This window comes from Onychostoma macrolepis, chromosome 11 (genome assembly GCF_012432095.1).
Source record: "Onychostoma macrolepis isolate SWU-2019 chromosome 11, ASM1243209v1, whole genome shotgun sequence".
Lineage (NCBI taxonomy): Eukaryota > Metazoa > Chordata > Actinopteri > Cypriniformes > Cyprinidae > Onychostoma > Onychostoma macrolepis.
In genome coordinates this window covers 27,719,417-27,741,336 of record NC_081165.1, presented here as the reverse complement: position 1 = coordinate 27,741,336, position 21,920 = coordinate 27,719,417, and the positions used below count along the sequence as shown (strand labels likewise).

General features: G+C 43.3%; 1 protein-coding gene across 1 annotated transcript; it reads left to right on the top strand.

Annotated features, from left to right (window-relative positions):
- The first annotated feature begins 5,176 nt into the window (after window positions 1–5,176).
- On the top strand, window positions 5,177–18,583 carry LOC131548952 (GTPase IMAP family member 6-like). Its single transcript, XM_058790579.1, has 6 exons — window positions 5,177–6,878; window positions 7,935–8,609; window positions 15,498–16,279; window positions 16,783–16,851; window positions 17,001–17,105; window positions 17,291–18,583. Exons 1-3 carry the CDS (start codon window positions 6,857–6,859, stop codon window positions 15,758–15,760), a joined length of 960 nt encoding a protein of 319 aa, XP_058646562.1. The 5' UTR covers window positions 5,177–6,856; the 3' UTR covers window positions 15,761–16,279; window positions 16,783–16,851; window positions 17,001–17,105; window positions 17,291–18,583.
- The last annotated feature ends 3,337 nt before the right edge of the window (window positions 18,584–21,920 follow it).

Genomic DNA, 21,920 nt, shown 5'->3' with positions numbered 1-21,920 from the left:
CGCGTGTTACAAAAATTAGTGCCGTTAATATGATTTTGCGTTAACGCGTTAACTTTGACAGTACTAAATAATATATAATATTGTGCGCTATCTGTCACGCCCACTGAAGGCTCGTCAGTAGATCATACATGCTCTGATAACACTAAAGTGAACGAACCCTGGAACAGAACCGGCTCCGTAGCAGGTTATCTTCAGAGAGCAAGTTGCTATGGTTACTCACATTCCCTGAAAGTAACCTCCGATTTTGGAACCGAAAGCTGAGGTTATCCGCTCACTTATCCTCAAACTTAATACACCCCAGGAAAGAAGTTAGTTGTTTGTCGATGCAGTGAATCCAGTTTAGCAGCATTCATAATGTCACGGGCCAGGGTGCCTCCCTGGCTCCCTCTGCTGTCTGTGTGATCATGTCCTTTTCAGCGGCTCGTGACAGGTGCAATCAGCGCTGATCTGGCGGTGGGGCTGCGCATGTCACGAGCTGCTTCTATTCCACCTGTTGCTCATTACCCTTTCCTTTATATTTCTCTCCTGACTAGCTCCTGTTGTTAGTAGATTGTTTTGTGTTCTGTGTTTTGGTGTACACTCACGTCTGTCTGTTTGCACCCCAGGACGCATAGAGAGAAGGACTGCCACTCTCTGCCTCACTCCACTCTTTAGTGGTTGGCCCTGTCGCTGGGTCTTGGGCAGTGATCCGCTCGTTGGGTCCGCATCTCACTGCCGACCGTAGCTGGATTACCCCAGAGACTTGCTCGCTGAGTTTTGTTACAGTTTTATTTGTTTTGTTCACCTTTGGTAATAAACCTTGTGCTCGAATCTATCCTCTGCCTTTGAGTCCTCTGTTCTCCTCGCGCCATCACAGAATCTACTAACCACATTATGGACACAGCAGAGGAGGATGATTTGCGCCGAGCCCTTATGCAGCAGGGCGTTCTTCTGGGTCATCATCAGGAGGAGATCGCGGCTTCCTGCCGCGCTTACTCTGAGATCTCTCTCCAGCTCAACCAGCTGGTTGAACGGTTGGATCAGATGCACACCAGCCCTCCCGCTGCTCCTACGGCAACCCCTCCTCCTGATCCCGATGGAACGAGTAACCGTCGCGCTGAACCACGGCTCAATCCTCCTGCCCCTTACTCGGGTGAGCCTAACACATGTCGCTCCTTTTTGTCCCAATGCTCTCTGATTTTCTCGCTGCAGCCGTCCTGTTTTCCTACGGAGCGGTCTAAGGTAGCTTTCACCATCACGCTCTTGGTGGGGCAAGCGAGAGAATGGGGAACGGCCATGTGGGATAACGAGCGGAGCTGCTGTTCCTCCTTTGAGAGTTTCTCGGGGGAGCTGCGCAAGGTGTTTGATCGCTCGGTTCAAGGAACTGAGGCGGCACGAGCCCTGGCGCTGCTACGGCAGAGAGAGGGTTCTGTTTCCAGTTACTCGATCGAGTTTAAATGCGCTCGGCGTCCTGTGGCTGGAACGACAAGGCTCTTTGGGATCACTTTCTCCACGGTCTGGCCGAGCACATCAAGGATGAGATTTATTCCCTTGAATTACCCTCGAGCCTGGATGGGCTCATCGACCTCGCCATCCGAGTGGAGAACCGGATTTCCCTCCGTTCTCGTCATCGGAGGCGTGTTTTACCTGAGCTCGTCACTAGAGCCGCGTCAGGAGCGGCGGTGACGCGCCTCCCAGCATCTAGTTTTTCCGAGGAGGAGCCAATGCAGGTCGGGAGAGCACGGTTGACCCTAAGAGAGCAGCGTTATCGCCTGGACAACCAACTGTGCCTCTACTGCGGGGAGGGAGGTCACGTGGCAGCGTCGTGCCCGGCAGTGAGGCGGCGCTCACCGCTCAAGGGAGCACGAACGGTGAGTGTCACTAGTACTCAACTGCCCTCTGGTGGTCGTTGTGAGTTCCAAGCCTCGTTACTGTTCAATGGAGTTGCTCATCAGGTTTTGACTTTGATTGACTCTGGAGCGGAGGGCGATTTCATGGATTCTGGGCTGGCCACACGCTTGGGACTTCCATCTGTTGCCCTGGCCGAGCCTATATCGGCTAGAACACTTTGTGGCACCCTTCTCACCAGGATTACTCATGCCACTAAGTTTGTCACACTCACACTTTCCGGCAATCATGTTGAGGAGATTCGTTTTCTCCTCATCCATTCACCCACCGCTCCTGTGGTTTTGGGACACACCTGGCTGGTTAAGCACAACCCCCATATTGACTGGGCTCTTAACTCCGTGTTGGCTTGGAGCCCTTTTTGTTTAGCTCAATGTTTGGGTGCTGCATTTTCTCCTATAATGTCTTGTTCTGGGTTGCAGGAGGAGCCGGTGAACCTGGCGGATGTACCGGAGGCTTACCATGACTTGAGAGCGGTTTTCAGTAAGTCCCGAGCTTCATCCCTGCCTCCGCACCGCCCGTACGACTGTGCGATAGACCTGTTGCCTGGCGCTTCTCCGCCCAAGGGACGCCTTTACTCTCTGTCCAGGCCTGAGAGGGAGGCCATGGAGAAATATATTCACGATTCTCAGGTAGCAGGCATTATTCGACCCTCCTCCTCTCCGGCTGGGGCGGGGTTCTTCTTCGTGGGGAAGAAGGATGGTTCGCTGCGCCCCTGCATAGACTATCGGGGGTTGAATGACATCACGGTGAAGAATCGTTATCCTTTGCCATTGATGTCATCCGCCTTGAGCTCTTGCAGGGGCAACCATCTTCACGAAGTTGGACCTCCGCAACGCATATCACTTAGTTCGGATTAGAGAGGGGGACAAATGGAAGACCGCCTTTAACACCCCTACGGGGCACTTTGAGTATTTGGTCATGCCGTTTGGGCTTTCCAACTCCCCGGCGGTCTTCCAGGCACTCGTCAATGACGTGCTCAGAGACATGGTCGACCGGTTTGTTTTTGTTTACCTCGACGATATCCTGATCTTCTCCCAGAACGAGCGCGATCATGTCCAGCATGTCAGGCGAGTGCTTCAGCGGCTGCTTGAGAATCGTTTATTTGCCAAGGTGGAGAAGTGCGAGTTTCACGCACGGTCGATTCCGTTCCTGGGATTTATCCTGTCTCCCGAGGGTATCCGTATGGACCCTGCCAAAGTGAAAGCAGTTGCTGATTGGCCCACCCCAGATAGTCGCAGGGCGGTCCAGCGATTTCTGGGGTTTGCCAATTTTTACAGGCGGTTCATTCAGAACTTTAGTCAGGTCGCCCTTCCTCTGACGAATCTCACCTCCACTAGGACACGTTACAGTTGGTCGTCGCAGGCTCAGGCTGCATTCGAAAGTCTTAAGAGTCACTTTATTTCGGCTCCAATTTTAACCACACCAGACCCGTCTCGTCAGTTCATTGTGGAGGTGGATGCCTCAGAGGTGGGGGTTGGGGCTATTTTATCCCAAAGATCACCCTCGGACGAGAGAATACATCCCTGCGCCTTCTTTTCTCATCGTTTAACCCCCCCGGAACGGAATTACGACATCGGGAATAGGGAGTTACTTGCTGTCAAGCTGGCCCTGGAGGAGTGGCGTCACTGGTTAGAGGGCACGGGGGTTCCTTTTATCGTTTGGACTGACCACAAGAACCTCGAATACATCCGCACCGCCAGGAGACTAAATTCTCGGCAGGCTCGCTGGGCATTGTTTTTCGGGCGGTTTAGGTTTACCATCTCTTACCGCCCGGGGTCCAAGAATGGTAAACCCGATGCGTTGTCGCGGATCTTTGAGACTGAGGCTACTCCCACCCTCCCTGTGCCCATTCTGCCTCCCGAACAGGTGGTGGCAGCGGTCACCTGGGGGGTGGAGTCCAAGGTCCGCACGGCGTTACGCGGCACTGCTATTCCCGCGGGATGCCCAGAGGGTCTGTTGTTTGTGCCCGAGTCAGTCCGAACTAGCGTCCTACAGTGGGGCCACTCGTCCGAACTAGCTTGCCACCCAGGAGCGACTCGTACCTGCATGTTGATCAAGCAGCGGTTTTGGTGGCCGTCCGTGGCGCGGGATGCCCGTTTGTTCGTGTCGGCCTGTCCGGTTTGTGCTGCGGGGAAGGGCTCCAATCGACCCCCAGCAGGGCTACTCCAGCCACTGTCGGTCCCTTCGCGGCCCTGGTCACACATAGCGATGGACTTTGTCACTGGCCTACCCCCGTCTAGTGGCATGACGGTAGTCCTCACTGTGGTGGACAGCTTCTCTAAGGCGGCTCATTTCATTTCCCTCCCCAAATTACCTTCAGCGAGGGAGACAGCGACTGTTGTCTTGGATCACGTTTTCCGTATTCATGGCCTCCCGGTAAACGTGGTTTCTGACAGGGGTCCCCAGTTTGTGTCTAGGTTTTGGACAGAGTTCTGTCGACAGCTGGGGGCGACTGCGAGCTTATCCTCAGGTTATCACCCGCAGACTAACGGGCAGGCCGAGCGTGCTAACCAGGACTTGGAGAGGGTTCTGCGCTGCGTGGCGTCTGCCGAACCGTCATCTTGGAGTTCCAGATTAACCATGGTAGAGTACGCACATAACTCCCTCCCGGTCTCGTCTACGGGTTTGTCTCCCTTCCAGTGCTGTTTAGGCTACCAGCCACCATTATTCCCCTCCCAAGAGTCCGACGCTGTTGTTCCGTCCGCGCATGCGTTTATTCAGAGATGCCTCCGTGGAGGATCGCCAGAGAAGCCCTCACCCGGACTGGCGAGAGGAACAAGGCGTCAGCGGACCGTCACCGTACTAAGCCCCCACTTTACGTGTGTGGTCAGAAGGTCTGGTTGTCTTCTCAGGACCTCCACTTCAGACTCCCCTCACGTAAACTGGGACCCAAATTCGTTGGACCGTTCATCATTTCTAAGGTGCTCAGTCCGGTGTCGGTGCGGCTCAAATTAACCCCCCCTTTTAAGAATATTCACCCGGTTTTTCACGTATCTAAGATTAAGCCCGTCATTCGCTCCCCCCTTCAGCCCCAGACCTCTGCCCCCCCGCCACCTAGACTCATCGAGGGGTCGCCAGCTTATACGGTACGGCGGCTAATCGATGTGAGGCGCAGGGGTAGAGGTCACCAATACCTGGTAGACTGGGAGGGTTATGGTCCGGAGGAGAGATGCTGGGTTCCGGCTCGCGACATTCTGGATCGCGCTCTCATCGACCAGTTCTATCGGCGTCATGGTGAGTCCTCCGGGGACGCCAGGAGGCGTCCCTGAGGGGAGGGGTACTGTCACGGGCCAGGGTGCCTCCCTGGCTCCCTCTGCTGTCTGTGTGATCATGTCCTTTTCAGCGGCTCGTGACAGGTGCAATCAGCGCTGATCTGGCGGTGGGGCTGCGCATGTCACGAGCTGCTTCTATTCCACCTGTTGCTCATTACCCTTTCCTTTATATTTCTCTCCTGACTAGCTCCTGTTGTTAGTAGATTGTTTTGTGTTCTGTGTTTTGGTGTACACTCACGTCTGTCTGTTTGCACCCCAGGACGCATAGAGAGAAGGACTGCCACTCTCTGCCTCACTCCACTCTTTAGTGGTTGGCCCTGTGCGAGCGCTGGGTCTTGGGCAGTGATCCGCTCGTTGGGTCCGCATCTCACTGCCGACCGTAGCTGGATTACCCCAGAGACTTGCTCGCTGAGTTTTGTTACAGTTTTATTTGTTTTGTTCACCTTTGGTAATAAACCTTGTGCTCGAATCTATCCTCTGCCTTTGAGTCCTCTGTTCTCCTCGCGCCGTCACACATAACCTATGACATGAAAGAGCTGAGGTGAAATGTGATTCTGTGTTGCGATATGCACCATGACTGTAAATGAAGTAATACTCTCATGTTAGTGTAAAATATCCAATGATATTTGAACTTATATGTTTAAGAGCGTTTAAATGAAAGGAAAGCTTTTAATTCATATTAACTGACTGAACTATTAACTAAAAATGATTCAGTTGTCAGATAAACCAAAGAATATCATCTGTCAGAACTTGTTGATGAGAAAAATAAGGCCTTTAACTAGACTACATATTCAGGGACCCCAAATGACTGATAATGTTTAGATAATGATCACAGGATTAATCTTCAAAAAGAGTCATAATTAACCATTAACAGCACCAAACAGATATATTCATTCAAAGTGTAAACAAATACATTTCGCTGTATAGCCTATACTGTAAAGTTGAAGAGGTGCTTCTCTTATAAAAAAAAATATTCTATTCTATTCTATTCTATTCTATTCTAACAGCAATATGACTATAATACAAATATACCCCTGGTTTCACAAACAAGGCTTAAACCTAGTCCCAGTCTAAAATGTAAGTCTGAGCTGTTTCAACTGAAATAAACTTGCACTGACTGATCTTAAAATATATCAGTGCCTTTGTTCTGCCTCAAGATGCACACCAGTAATGTTTTTTTTTCTTCTAAGGCACGTTTATAAAAATTACTTAAATGTCCTAATTGAACACTGGCCTAACCCTGGCTTAGTCTAAACCCCGTCTGTGAAACCGTGCTATGATGTATTTAAATGCATTTCACTCTGTTGTAGCCATATATCTGCTGGGCTGATGCTGGTTTCGGAGATTTATTTTCTGTTTATTTTTTAAACTTCTTTGAACTTTGTTTTGATTTGTATGTTGTTGCTGTCAATGTTCCAGCGTCTTGTAAATCACGCTTGACATACCTCACATTCCAGCTTCACAAGGAAAGAGAAAGAACCTTGAAACTTTGCCTCATTTCTGAGTATGTCAGCCTGATGGTGTATTTCTCCTTGGCTTCAGTCCGATAGATTATATTGTTATATTTGATTTTTTTTTGTTATATTTGATTGATTGTTTCTGGAAGTTACTAATATGACTTTTTTCTAGTTTACGCTAGGTGGATTTTCTTTCCTTATAGGTTTTAACATTTTTGTTTGTATAACAAAAAAAGAAGGATGGAAATGAAGACGGAACCAGGTAAAGTTCAGGTCAAGCTAAGATGTCAAAATTGTATTATTTTATTATATTAATTTAAACAATTATCAAACAATTATATTCATTTAGTAACATATAAATTATTTCCATATTCTTTAAAATAGAAATAAGGCTCTCTTTAGCTTGAAATGTTTGTGTGTGAACACAGAACACAAATGTATATAATGACATGGGTATTACACTGATATAACAATGTAAATGTCTTCATAATTCAGATCGCTTAAAACAATATTTTATTAAAAATGTATGTATGTGTAGGTGTGCAGTGTTCAGTTTGTACAGTAAAAAATAAATAAATAAAAATATTACACCTAAATGGAGGGTCCCCACAAACCATATGTGTAGTAATACTGTAAGTAATTGTCGCCACGATTATAACAGCTTTTTAAATGATAAATTATATTAAATTATATTTATGAAAATATAAAAATGCAGAAAGTTTACTATGAAGGGTAGGTTTATGGGGGTGATTCAGTATAAAATTCATTAATATAATGTAAATATGAATATAAAAGTTTGTAAATATAATGTAGAAACTTTAATTTTATGTGATACAAATTCAAATATACAAATAAACGTTAATCGAATTGAAATATGTCTATGGAAAGACTCCATAAAACAAGATGTCAGGGCCCCCAATAGCCCTTATCGTTTGACCTATTAAAATATATATATTTTCCCCCACCTTTACTTATTTTGACGTCGCTGGCTCCTCATTACAATTTATTTATTTTTTTGTTACCTAAAACTAGCATAAACGTTTGCATTGTTTTATATCGTGTGTGATCGCATAATTAATTTATATTCATTTAAAAGAAGAGAATAAGACTCGGACGATTGGTCCCCTAAGTACTACTATCAAAATTTTTAATGAAATTTGCAGTTTCACTTTTCAATGTCCTTGTGTTGAGCTGCTGTTCTGGGATGGCAGAAATCTCACAAAGCCTCAGTGATAAACACAATATTAGATATTAGATTATCACTATAAAGTTGCATCTATTATTTTATTAACATTTTATTTTCTTCCTGTTTTTTCAGAGTTGAGAGCAGTTCTTATTGGAAGGCAACACTGTGGGAAAACATCGGTGATCAACACTATATTGGAAACCAGAACAGAAGCTGAAGGAGATGAACATGTGAAGAGAGAGGGATTTATTGATAACAGGAGAGTCAGTCTGGTTGAAACACCTGGCTGGTGGAAAACCATCAATCCGAGCGATTATTCCAACATCTCTAAACAGCAGCTGGTTCGCAGGATTTATCTGATTTCACCCGGACCTCACGCGGTTCTGATCGTGATTCGGGCCGATTCTGCATTCACTGACCCTGATGGGAGGTTTCTGGAGCAGCATTTGGAGCTGCTGGGTCCCAATGTCTGGACTCACACCCTCATCATCTTCACAAGAGGTGATTTGATTAAACAAGAAGACATAGAGCAGCATATTCGGGAAGAGGGGTCAGCACTCAAGCGGCTTATTGAAAAATGTGAAAATAAATATCTAGTTTTTAATAATTCAAACCATCACGACCGAACTCAAGTCAAAGAGCTGTTCAGGAAAATCAAAGGAATTGTGAAGAGGAGCAAAGGCAAGCACTTTAACATTGATCTGGAAAAAGTAAAGGAAGTCAATGAGCAGTGGGAGGAAATTCAGACCAGAGCAAATTCTAGAAAATCCAGAGTACAGAAGGAACGGTCAATAGTTAAAGAAAAAGGTAGGATAAAGATACAGTTACACTTATGGTTGTTCGGCGAATTTTGACAGGTGATATTCATTTATTTTTCTGTTTGTTGTTTGGATGAAAAAACGTTTTAATATTTAAACTTTAACCTGGTCTGCCTCAACTGTTTAACAGAGCTAGTCAATGTCAAAATGTCTGAGAGGGCCAATCAAATTGAAGAGGGCGGGTCTTTACATAGCCGCGGGAACATATTTTATCTGGGGGGTGCTGGGGGGCGCTGGGGGGCGGGGCTTGATGTGGCGGGGCGGGGCCACGGTGGGGGATTTTTGGCAAAATCCTATAAACAGCCCAAACTCTTATAGATTAACATACAAATGAAGATGTAGCCTATATGCGAACCAATAACCTATTTATATTTGTGCTTTTGTGATTTTCGTTCAAGAATTTTTTCTTTAATATTTCTATTATTTAAGGGGATTTTATTAAATATTAACATCGCTGATACGCAAAAGTTTTGGTCAATGCACTTTAACAAATTCTCTCATCAGAAGCATCAAAGTGCAGATGTAGCCTACCTTCGTGCGATAAGAGATTAATTCATCAAACGCTGCAGACAACATCACTGATTATAGCTTATAGTTTTTTTAGAGTGCTTACAATCACGCTTCAGTAATATTATTTGATAATGTAAATGTTCTTTGTTCGCTGTATAATTTGTTCGTTGTTTGAATAATAGTGGACATGCGAGTTATAATTAAACTTAAAATGTCTTTTTATTAAACATGATCAAGTTAAATTCAAATTCAGTCTTATTAAAATATTTTGTCATAATATGGATAGCCTACTTGCCTAAAACGTTATGATGTGCGTAGTTAATAGATTACATTAGGCTACAGATTAGACTGCAGTGGTTTAAGTGCGTTTGACCAGAGACGCAATTAAAGATCAGTGCTTATTGACGGTGGCCGTCTTGAGAAGCGAAAGCTTCGGAAAACAGCTCATAAAAAGGACGAGGACGTGAATGGTTTTTACAAATCGGAATGTAAAATTACGGTAACATCACGTGAACGTTCACGTGAAATTCTGTCAGTGTGAGGGGGAGATGTAGAGACGCGCGCTGCGAGGCGCACAAGAAAAATACAACCACACTAGGCTATATATTTCTGGTCAGTTTAATAAATAATCACAAAAATTAAGTATCTTGGGGATGATCAAGGGGCAAAAGGAAAATCTCAGACCTGGCCCTGCGGCGAGGAGTGCTGCAGCACCCTCAGCACCCCTAGTTCCCGCGGCCATGCGGTCTTTATTGTTCTTTTTACTGTGCTTTAATTTTTCTGAATTCCAACGCAACACTTTGTTTTTAACATGGAAAGAGTGTGAGTAAATATTTAAGTGGACCAGCTGAACATTTTAATACTTGACAATGATTTTCCTTTACAAATGTTAAACATTGGACATTAATATCCAATGATGCAAACTACTTGACTTTTTGTCGAATTTTGCCGATTTGAATTTAAAAAATAAGATTAATCATTTTGTGTGATTCATATACACTGAACAAAACTATAAATGCAACATTTTTGTTTTTGCCGTCATTTTTCATGAGCTGAACTCAAAGATCTAAGACTTTTTCTATGTACACAAAAGGCCTATTTCTCTCAAATATTGTTCACAAATCTGTCTAAATCTGTGTTAGTGAGCACTTCTCCTTTGCCGAGATAATCCATCCACCTCACAGGTGTGGCATATCAAGATGCTGATTAGACAGCATGATTATTGCACAGGTGTTCCTTAGGCTGGCCACAATAAAAGGCCACTCTAAAATGTGCAGTTTTATCACACAGCACAATGCCACAGATGTCGCAAGTTTTGAGGGAGTGTGCAATTGGCATGCTGACTGCAGGAATGTCCACCAGAGCTGTTGCCCGTGAATTGAATGTTCATTTCTCTACCATAAGCCATCTCCAAAGGCGTTTCAGAGAATTTGATAGTACATCCAACCGGCCTCACAACCGCAGACCACGTGTAACCACACCAGCCCAGGACCTCCACATCCAGCATCTTCACCTCCAAGACCGTCTGAGACCAGCCACCCGGACAGCTGCTGCAACAATCGGTTTGCATAACCAAAGAATTTCTGCACAAACTGTCAGAAACTGTTTCAGGGAAGCTCATCTGCATGCTCGTCGTCCTCATCGGGGTCTCGACCTGACTGCAGTTCGTCGTCATAACCGACTCGAGTGGGCAAATGCTCACATTCGATGGCGTCTGGCACTTTGGAGAGGTGTTCTCTTCACGGATGAATCCCGGTTTTCACTGTACAGGGCAGATGGCAGACAACGTGTATGGCGTCGTGTGGGTGAGCGGTTTGCTGATGTCAGCGTTGTGGATCGAGTGGCCCATGGTGGCAGTGGGGTTACAGTATGGGCAGGCGTATATGTTATGGACAACGAACACAGGTGTATTTTACTGATGGCGTTTTGAATGCACAGAGATACCGTGAAGAGATCCTGAGGCCCATTGTTGTGCCATTCATCCACGACCATCACCTCATGTTGCAGCATGATAATGCACGGCCCCATGTTGCAAGGATCTGTACACAATTCCTGGAAGCAGAAAACATCCCAGTTCTTGCATGGCCAGCATACTCACCGGACATTTCACCCACTGAGCAAGTTTGGGATGCTCTGGATCGGCGTATACGACAGCGTGTTCCAGTTCCTGCCAATATCCAGCAACTTCGCAGCCATTGGAGGAGTGGACCAACATTCCACAGGCCACAATCAACAATCTGATCAACTTTATGCGAAGGAGATGTTGCACTGCGTGAGGCAAATGGTGGTCACACCAGATACTGACTGGTTTTCGGACCCCCCCAATACAGTAAAACTGCACATTTTAGAGTGGCCTTTTATTGTGGCCAGCCTAAGGCACACCTGTTCAATAATCATGCTGTCTAATCAGCATCTTGGTATGCCACACCTGTGAGGTGGATGGAGTATCTCGGCAAAGGAGAAGTGCTCTCTAACACAGATTTAGACAGATTTGTGAACAATATTTGAGAGAAATAGGCCTTTTGTGTACATAGAAAAAGTCTTAGATCTTTGAGTTCAGCTCATGAAAAATGGGGGCAAAAACAAAAGTGTTGCGTTTATAATTTTGTTCAGTGTAATTCAAATGTAATTCTAAATGTTAATGGACAATTTTCCATGGTCTTTCTCTGTTATCTCAGGGAAGCGAGGTCACGTTAGTAACCAGACTGTTCCCTTTCGAAACGGTCTCTCACATTGCACTTACCACACTAGGCAAACAATTGATCCAATAATGCTGTGCTATAAGTGCAGAAGGAAAAGCTGTCTTGCGAGCCTAGCCCTAGGGTGCCCGGGGTGAGGGTCCTAAGGGAACATGGGCAAGTAAGGGCATAAGTAACCAGGAACTGCTCTGAATGGAATAGAAAACACCTTAGGCACATAGCCATGTCTTGGCTTTGCAGGACAAACTCAAGGCATGCAGCACTCTTGACATGCTTGACCAACGCTAAAGCCAAAAAGAGCAACAGGGGCAGCAAGTCGGCCAACTGAAGTGACTTAAATGGAGGGCCTTGAAGGGCCCTGAGGACCGTGAATAGATCCCAGGTAGGAACAGTATTAGGGCGAGGTGGATTTAGTCTCCTGGCTCCCCTCAGGAACTTAACGACTAAGGCTCCCATTAAGGGACCACAGGTGCAGGCTCCACAACTTGGGCTGGGGGTGACAAACTGTCCCTTTTGCTTGAGAGAGGAGGTCTTTCCTCAGTGGAATTGGCCATGGGGCAGCAGACACCAGTTGAATTAACTTGGGGAATCACGATTGGATCTGCCTGGTGGAGCCACTAGAAGGACTGAGCATCTCAACTCCCAGACTCGTCTTATGACCTGAGGGAGCAGAGCGATCGGGGGGAAAGTGTACAGGTGCACTTTGGACCATTGGGCAATAAATGTTGTCTTCTGAGGTGAAGAGGTCAACTTGTAAATTTGTGCGGGATCTGAGGATCTGTTTCGTGGTCAACATCCTGAATGGCCACTTCATTACCTGTGTCAGAGTGAGCTCACTCGAGCCAGCCCTCTGACTCCACTGTTTGCTCCTCCAAGGCTCCTGGGAGGGGAGAAATGGGAGAGCGCAAGGGGTGGGACCGCTTTCATGAAAGAAAGTGTTTCACGAGTGTAGCAAAGCGAGACTCATGCTCTCGCAATGAGGGCAGTCCATCTCTGTGAGTGCACGGCCCAGGCAAGTGAAGCAATCACTAGCTGTGTTTCTACTGTTGGAGCAAATGTGACGAGCCATCCTGTAAAGAGAGCGTAACCTGAGACCGTCTTGGCAGTTGATGTAAGACACCACAGTTATATGGTCCAACCGGACTGAGACGTGGAGCCCCTTTAAGGCCGGTAGGAAGGTTTTCAGGGCTCAGAAAACTGCCAGCATCTCTAGGCAGTTGATATGCAGGCGTTGCTCCGGGACTGACCAGGAGCCTGATGCCGGATTGCCCTCCAACAAGACACCCCAACCCGAGTTGGATGCATCTGTTGTGACTACCTTCCTTCTGGAGGTCAGCCCTAGCCTTGCGTTCCTGTCTGAAACAGGCGAAAGGTCGTCACACAGGTGTGGCGCCAGGCTTGGGATGGAACTCGGGCATTGAGCCAAAATTGAAGGGGTCACGTGTGAAGCAGGCCCAGAGGTATTGCAGAGGCGGTGGCTGCCATGAGGCCGAGCAACCTCTGGAAAACCTTCAGGGGGCGGGTCGTCCACGGTTTGAGAGATGCCGCCAATCGCTGGATGGTCAGGGATCGTTCCGGCGTAATCCATGCCCACATTCGGGCAGAGTCTAAAATCATTCCCAGAAAGACATCCTGCTGTATGGGCAACAAGTGACTCTTGTGCGGGTTGATGACCAACCCCAGGTGCTCTAAGTGACTGAGCAACAGTTCTCTGTGAGCGACCAACTCCCGTTCTGATCTGGCTAGGACTAGCCAATCGTCTAGGTAGTTCAAAACGCAGATTCCCATCTGTCTCAGAGGGGAAAGAGCCGCATCCATGCACTTCGTAAAAATGCTTGGGGCCAAGGACAGCCCAAACTGAAGAACTGCATACTGATAGGCCACTCCCTCAAACTCGAATCTCAAGAACAGTCTGTGATGGGGGCTATGCGGATGTGAAAGTAAGCGTCTTTCAGATCCACAGTCAAAAACCAGTCCTCGGAGCAAATGTGCGCGAGGATCTGTTTGATAGTTAACATCTTGAACGACCGGCACATAAGTGAGTGGTTAAGACATCTGAGATCTAGAATAGGTCTTAGCCCACCATCTCTCTTTGGAACGAGAAAGTAGTGGCTGTAAAAGACTGACTCACTGTTCGCTGGGGGCACTGATTCCACAGCACCCTTTGCAAGCAGTGCTTTTACTTCTTGTTGGAGAACGGGAGCTTCGTTGTCCGAAACAGAAGTTTGAACAACACCTCTGAAGTGAATAACCTCGTTGTATTGTGTTTAGAACCCAACTTGATACCCCTGGGATGGCTGCTCAGGCCAAGGCAGGGAGCTCGTGTTTGTATGAGTGTGTGTGAGAGTGTGAAGAGGAAATTTGCTCTTTATTGCATGTGGGTCCGCTATCACAGAGGTAAAACATTCGGGTACACACTGCACCTGCAGGGCGTGACCCGCAAAAAACGAAACTCCATTGCTCAGAGGTGCTCAGAGGGATGGAGGATGAAACCGGCCGAGGCGAGAACTGAACCCCTCCTCTTCCTCTCTAGCGGCTCTTCCTCTCTAGAGCATCAGGACGGCTTCATCGGCTCGGGGTCCAGCACTACTCAAGGGCAGGGACCTTGATGCTTCAGGTAGCGTTGATGGGCGAGCTCTCACTCTGGCGCTGGTCGATGTGTGCACGGCCGTGCTCTTTCTGGGAGAAATGCCCATATAAGGAGTTCCACCGTCGTTTACGTCAGCAAGAGCCATGATTGAAAAAAACTTTCCGAAACTTGTACAAACTCGGAAGTAAGATTTTTGGCACAGAAATACTCTGTTATATGTCCAAATCGTTTTTTGAAACTTTGGCTTTTTGGTTTTTTGAATCCAACTCTTTAACCGTGTAAACAACTCTGAATGCATGAAACAGCATTGTACCCCCCCTTTAACGCGCCGGATGGACGCAGGGAATCGTCACTGTCAGGGGCTCTTCGACAGCAGCAAAGAGCTTCTTTTTCTTCTTTCTTCTGCTTCCAGCAGAGTCAGCGAAGAGATGTTCCTCGTCACTGAAGGAAGCTCTGAGCCGACTTATGTAGTGGTCGGCTCCGCCCTTTCTGGCGGGCTAAAGTGCCATTGGTTTGTGCAGCTACACAAACGTGAACAAATCAGGCTTCAGTACAGAGTTAAACAGGAGTTTTGCCATATGCGCTCTACGCAACGGGAGAGACCGTTCGAAAGGGAACAGAGTTTTTCCCTTGAGTGATAAACTCAAGCAAAAATGTGAGAGACTATTTTGAAAGGGAACTTTTGACGGTTGAGCTTGTGTCTTTTGCAGAGTCTCGCCCACAGTGCTCTACAAATGTGGCAAGTTCAACTTTTAAAAACGCATCTTGAGACTTTGTGATTTTCCCCATTTTCAAAGCAAAACGCATTCTTTGTGAATAGCATACAGATAAATGTAAATGTATGCATATTTTAAAATAAAAATATTATTTGCAAGTAGTTTAAATGGATTACTTCTTGGTATTTTACTGTTCTTCATTCTTTATTCTCTTAAATACATTAAAGTCCTTTGATTTAATTCTTTCAAATAAAAAGATCATTACCATTATTATTTTCAAGAATGGTTATGGCTTTGAATATCAGGTGTAAAGAGGCTCATATGCAGATTCTATTCATATTTCAACTGTCCTTTTATTTCAGCGTATGTGCGTCGTCTTGAGGAGATCAGAGTTGTTTTGTTGGGATGGGTTCTTGCTGGAAAGAGTTTAGCTGGAAACACCATCTTGAACCGGGATGAATTTGCCATAGGAGGAAGAACCAGAGAGGGTATGAGAGGGTTTGGAGATGTAGACGGAAGGAAGATTAGTGTTTTGGACACTCCAGGCTGGTGGAAGTACTTCACATCTCAACTCAACCCAGATTTCATTAGTGTAAGAAGTTCCCTCATGCCATGCTGCTCGTGATTCCTGCAGATACATCATTTCAGGAAGAACAAAAGAGAATCACTGAGCAAAATATTTCCATCCTGGGAGACGATGTCTGGAAACACACCATAGTTTTGTTCACGTGGGGCGACAAGTTTAAAGACATCTCAATCGAGCAGCACATTGAGAGTGAAGGAGAAGCTCTTCAGTGGCTGATTGAGAAATGCAGGAACAGATATCACGTCTTTGACAACACAGACAAGAAGAACCGAGATCAAGTCTCAGAGCTGCTCCAGAAGATTGATGAGATGGTGGCAGAAAACAGTTCATTTCATCTCAAAACACGGAAAAACTGTGATGAGAAAAGCTGTCAGAAAACTGACAAACAGGAGGATCTGAATATGGAGATCAGACTGAAGGATGTCTGCCACTTTCTGGACGAGGGGTTTAAGAGAAAAGCTCAAGAGATAAGAAGGAATATAGAAAAGTTATGCATGGATATCTTGGAAGTACATCTAAACCTTCAGGACTCTTGGAGTATGGATGGCCCTCCTGAATGTATGTGTTCACTCACTATTGTGCTGTTAAATATATGTCTAAATATATGACCATGGACCACAAAACCGGTCATAAGGGTCAATTTTTTTTAATTGAGATTTATAAATTCAGATTTATAAATCTGAATAAATAAGCTTTCCATTGATGTATGGTTTGTTGGACAATATTTGGCTGAGATACAACTATTTGAAAATCTGGAATCTGAGGGTGCAAAAAAAAAAAAAAAATCTAAATATTGAGAAAATCGCCTTTAAAGTTGTCCAAATAAAGTTCTTAGCAATGAAAAAACTAATAAAAATGAAGTTTTGATATATTTACGTTAGGAAATTTACTAAATATCTTCACGGAACATGATCTTTACTTAATATCCTAATCATTTTTGGCATAAAAGAAAAATTTATCATTTTGACCCATGCAATGTATTTTTGTTCTACGTATGACTGGTTTTGTGCTCCAGAGTCACACATATTTCTGTGATTAACATTTTAATAATGGTGTTTCAGTAGCTCAAGATAAACCTCCTGATTCCCATACACCATTAAAAGCGATCAGTGCACCTCAACAGGACAACAGTAAGTGGGATTTATTTATATATTTGTGTCAGAATTGGATGTAAGCGTATATTTTAGTTGACATATGCATAAAGTGAATTGTCATGAATGAATCTGAGTGGGTTCAGACTCAAGGGGCGGTGGATTACGTTGCAAATGTCTGTTTTCAGTCCCTGAGCCGATTAAAAGTCTTCTGATGAAAGAGTTCAGCCGATGGGAAAGTATCATCTTAGATGGTGTTCAGGAAAGTTTACAGGACATTAAATCATCATTTGGTAAGTCCTTCAACTGGAGCAGACAAACCTGTTTTACAAAATTTGAGTTTGTGTTCCACAGAGAAAAACACATTGAAGCGTATTTGTAAAACTAACATAATATAAGACACATCTAAATATACATTTGTAAACTTAGTAAGTAAATGTCATTAGTTCTGTTTTCACATTTACATTGTTATTTTCAGAGCTCTCTCAGGCTGAGAAGAGACAAAGGTCAGCGGATGCTGTTGAGAGATGGCTACAGAACTGCTACCATTATGTTCAACATACTATTGATAAAATACAAGATCCAGAATCAGGGATCAGGACGAAGAGACTAAAGATACAATGATTACTTGATGATTTACAGTTTCTGTGTACAGATATATACACAATGCATGAACGTAACGTAAGATTTTAAATGCAGTTTTATTGTATTAACATCCCTGACTCACTTCACATGTGTTATTATAAGTTGCAGCTGTATTTTAAATCTGAAATGTAAATCTAGATGTACACAGGAACAGTTGTTCTGGTACCTTGTGAGATTCAGTGATTTGCTTAAGAACAAATCTAGAGTTTAGTCAGACTCTCTCTGCTGGTTTCTGAACATTCAGTCCACAAACGAAGGCCAGTGTTTATAAATGGACCATGAAAAGTAACCGAATCTTTTAAAGTACAAGGAGGAAAGTCAAAATGAAGCAATAGCAGGCTGGTCAGTAGTAGAGCAAACTCGTTTCTTAAAAGAGAAACAGACATATAATGATGTGATTGAATCAGTCCATTCATAAATAGCCTCGATTATTTCATCTGGAATTCAAATTGAAAACTGGAAATAAACTGAAGTTGGATGAAACGAAATGCTGTTTAAAATGATTAAGGAAAAATCATTAAAACATCTGCTTTGATATTAGATTTCTGTTTCTCTTAGATCTAAAGACATTTAAACACTGGCACAATCATTTTCTGTGAAGCTGCTTTAAAATTGAGATTTATACACCGTTTAAAAAAAATCAATATTGTAAATAAAGATTATTGGAGTATGTTTTACAAGAAAATGTTATTTGTTATAATATTTGTATTGTGTAACTTGCCATTTCTTTGTAATTAATGGTGAATATTGTTCAGTTTATGGACACCTCGTTTACAGATGAACTAATACAACTAAATATGAAGCAGAAGTGAAGTCTGGAGACAAAGTCTTATTAATGTGGGATGACTGATGTTTTAATAGAGCATCATTGAGAGTGCAGGGGATGCCCTCCAGTGGCTGATGGAGAAATACTTAAACAAGACAAATAGAGATCAAATCACAGATCAGAAGATTATGGATATGACAGCAAAACATTACTAGGACAAACCTCCACTTATGTAAAAACAAAATAAAATAAAAAAACTTATCTATATTTTCACTGTCTCTTATTTTCCTTCCTATTTCTAGCCTGTACTCTTTTAGACAACATCTGGAACTTTGTACAGGTGCATCTCAATAAATATGAATGTCGTGAAAAAAATATTTTTTTCTTGTGACTTATTTCAAAAAGTGAAACTTTCATATATTTTAGATTAATTACATGTAAAGTAAAACGTTTCAAAAGTTTTTTTTATTTTTTATTTTATTTTGATGATTAGAGCTTAAAGCTCATGAAAGTCAAAAATCAGTATCTCAAAATATTAGAATATTTACATTTGAATTTCAATAAATGACCATCCCTACAGTATAAATTCTGGGTATATTTTGTTCTTTGAAACCACAATAATGGGGAAGACTGCTGACTTGGCAATGATCCAGCAGACGAACATTGACACCCTCCACAAAGAGGGTAAGTCACAGAGGGTCATTACTGAAAGGTGTGGCTGTTTACAGAGTGCTGTATCAAAGCATATTAAATGCAAAGTTGACTGGAAGGAAGAATTTGGGTAGGAAAAGGTGCACAAGCAACAGGGATGACCGCAAGCTTGAGAATACAGTCAAGCAAAGCCGATTCAAACACTTGGGAGAGCTTCACAAGGAGAGAACTGAAGCTGGAGTCAGTGCATCAAGAGTCACCACGCTCAGACGTCTTCAGGAAAAGGGCAACGAAGCCACTTCTGAACCAGAGACAACGTCAGAAGCATCTTAACTGGGCTGTGGAGAAAAAGAACTGGACTGTTGCTCAGTGGTCCAAAGTCCTCTTTTCAGATGAAAGTAAATTTTACATTTCATTTGGAAATCAAGGTCCCAGAGTCTGAAGGAAGAGTGGAGAGGCACAGAATCCATGTTGCTTGAAGTCCAGTGTGAAGTTTCCACAGTCAGTGATGATTTGGGCTGCCATGTCATCTGCTGGTGTTGGTCCACTGTGTTTTCTGAAGTCCACAGTCAACACAGCCATCTACCAGGAGATTTTAGAGCACTTCATGCTTCCTTCTGTTGACAAGCTTTATGGAGATGCTGATTTCATTTTCCAGCAGGACTTGGCACCTGCCCACACTGCCAAAGGTACCAAAAGCTGGTTCAATGACCATAGTGTTACTGTGCTTGATTGGCCAGCAGACTCGCCAGACCTGAACCCCATTGAGAATCTATAAGGTATTGTCAAGAGGAAGATGAGAGACACCAGACCCAACAATGCAGATGAGCTGAAGGCCACTATCAGAGCAACCTGGGCTCTCATAACACCTGAGCAGTGCCACAGACTGATCGACTCCATGCCACGCCGCATTGCTGCAGTAATTCAGGCAAAAGGAGCCCCAACTAAGTATTGAGTGCTGTACATGCTCATACTTTTCATTTTCATACTTTTCAGTTGGCCAAGATTTCTAAAAATCCTTTCTTTGTATTGGTCTTAAGTAATATTCTAATATTTTGAGATACTGATTTTTGACTTTCATGAGCTGTAAGCTCTAATCATCAAAATTAAAAGAAATAAACATTTGAAATATATCAGTCTGTGTGTAATGAATGAATATAATATACAAGTTTCACTTTTTGAATGGAATTAGTGAAATAAATCAACTTTTTGATGATATTCTAATTATATGACCAGCACCTGTGTATCCTGATAAAAAATTATATCCTCTGCTACACCTATACAGATGACAATATGAGTGTAAATGAAAAGGTGTTTTGGTGGCTTCAGAAATATGAGGAATACAGCAAATCTGAAACATCGGGATATAAAACTGAACGAAATGATCCAGTTGAACAGAATCCAGAGATCAATGCACCCATAAAGCCAGGTGTAGACCGAAGGCGACGTAGTGTGTCCTGGTGACATACATTTCATCATTGGAGGGTCCGTGGAAGTCTGTGCACACCATGTATAAGAGCACAAGTTGAAATTTAAGGCAGAAGAGTCCACTATGCGGCAATATACACAGTTGTGATTGTACTGTGCATGTGTCGAACTCATTCATCTGCACTCATCCACAGTTGAGTATATTTTTCATGGCCTTGTCTCAAATGGCACGCTTCATGTGCACTTGCACCCTTGTGGACTTTCAATGGCTCCCACATGCATGTGTTTGTAAAATCCACGAGACCGCAGGGTGTCCCATTCATCATTTTAGCTTTCTACCCGACATTCAAAACAGCATTACGTCACAAAAGTGTGGATTTAGAAAAAGTTTAGGAAGAAGATTTACAAAAAGAGTTTAGGGTGCCATTTGGGACAGAGCCTTTGCCATGCAGACACGGCTGTGTTCGAGAAGTGCACTGAAAAAAAAAAAAACACACTACATTTTTTTTTTAGGTAAGTGGTTGCAATCAATTTATTTCAGCTACATTTAAATAAAAAAAAAAAAAAATGTTGAAAGTTAGTTAACTTAATTTGTTTATTTAAATGTAGCTAAAATAAATTGATTGCAACCACTTACCTTAAAAAAATTTGTAAATTCAATGAATCATTTTTTTTTTCAGTGTGGAAAACGAAGTACCTCAAATGCATACCTTTCTGTTTAAACATTTGTAAAACAAATACAGTGCATAGCAAATACAGTCTGTTTACAATTATTTATTAAATGTGTTTTTCTAATCATATGTTTGTGTGTTTCTAATTATTAACTGATATTGTTGTGTATAATATATAAAAATTATATTTGTTTTACATTACTTATCGTAATTTGTGAGTTATGATTTAGTCCAATATAATTAATGTGCTGTAACCTGAACGAGTGCAAAAAACAGCACGAGAGACTGGGGAATGTGAAAATACAGTATCTTAAAATGCACCCTTTGAACCAATAAATACCTGTATAAGGTAAACACCTTTTTTTTTTTTTTTTCATATAGTGCTTTCTCTAAAAACACCACTGTTCGGGTTATTTTCTGTCATGGAATCACTACAGAGTATATAAAAATAAACAGTTTTGAATAGTGGTGAATTTTTTATTTTAAATATTTTTATGCCACTTTTGTTTTGTTTTGTTTTTTTGACATGCTTTCAGTACGCCTTTGTACTGTGGAATATTTTATAAGCCTTATTCCACAAAAAAAAAAAAAAAAAAAAATGCTTTATGTTTTACATGAATTCCTAATTTACTTAAATAGCGCTATAACAGCATGACTGTGTTTTATCAGGTTAAAAAATAAATTATTGAGCTTTCACAAAGAATGTTGTCTATGCATTAATACAGTGGTTTTCACTTTGATGCGTCTGTTAATGGTAAACCCCGCTTTTTTTTTATTTGATTGGTCTTCTCCAACATTTTTAAACCTTTTAAACCTTTCTGTCATCCTAACAACAACAAACAGAGCACTGCGTAATGGAATGCAGTGCAAGATTTTCAAATAATTTTGATAAATTCGACAGAAAAATATCACAGTACACAGGATTATAATTATATGGAAGCTCCTGA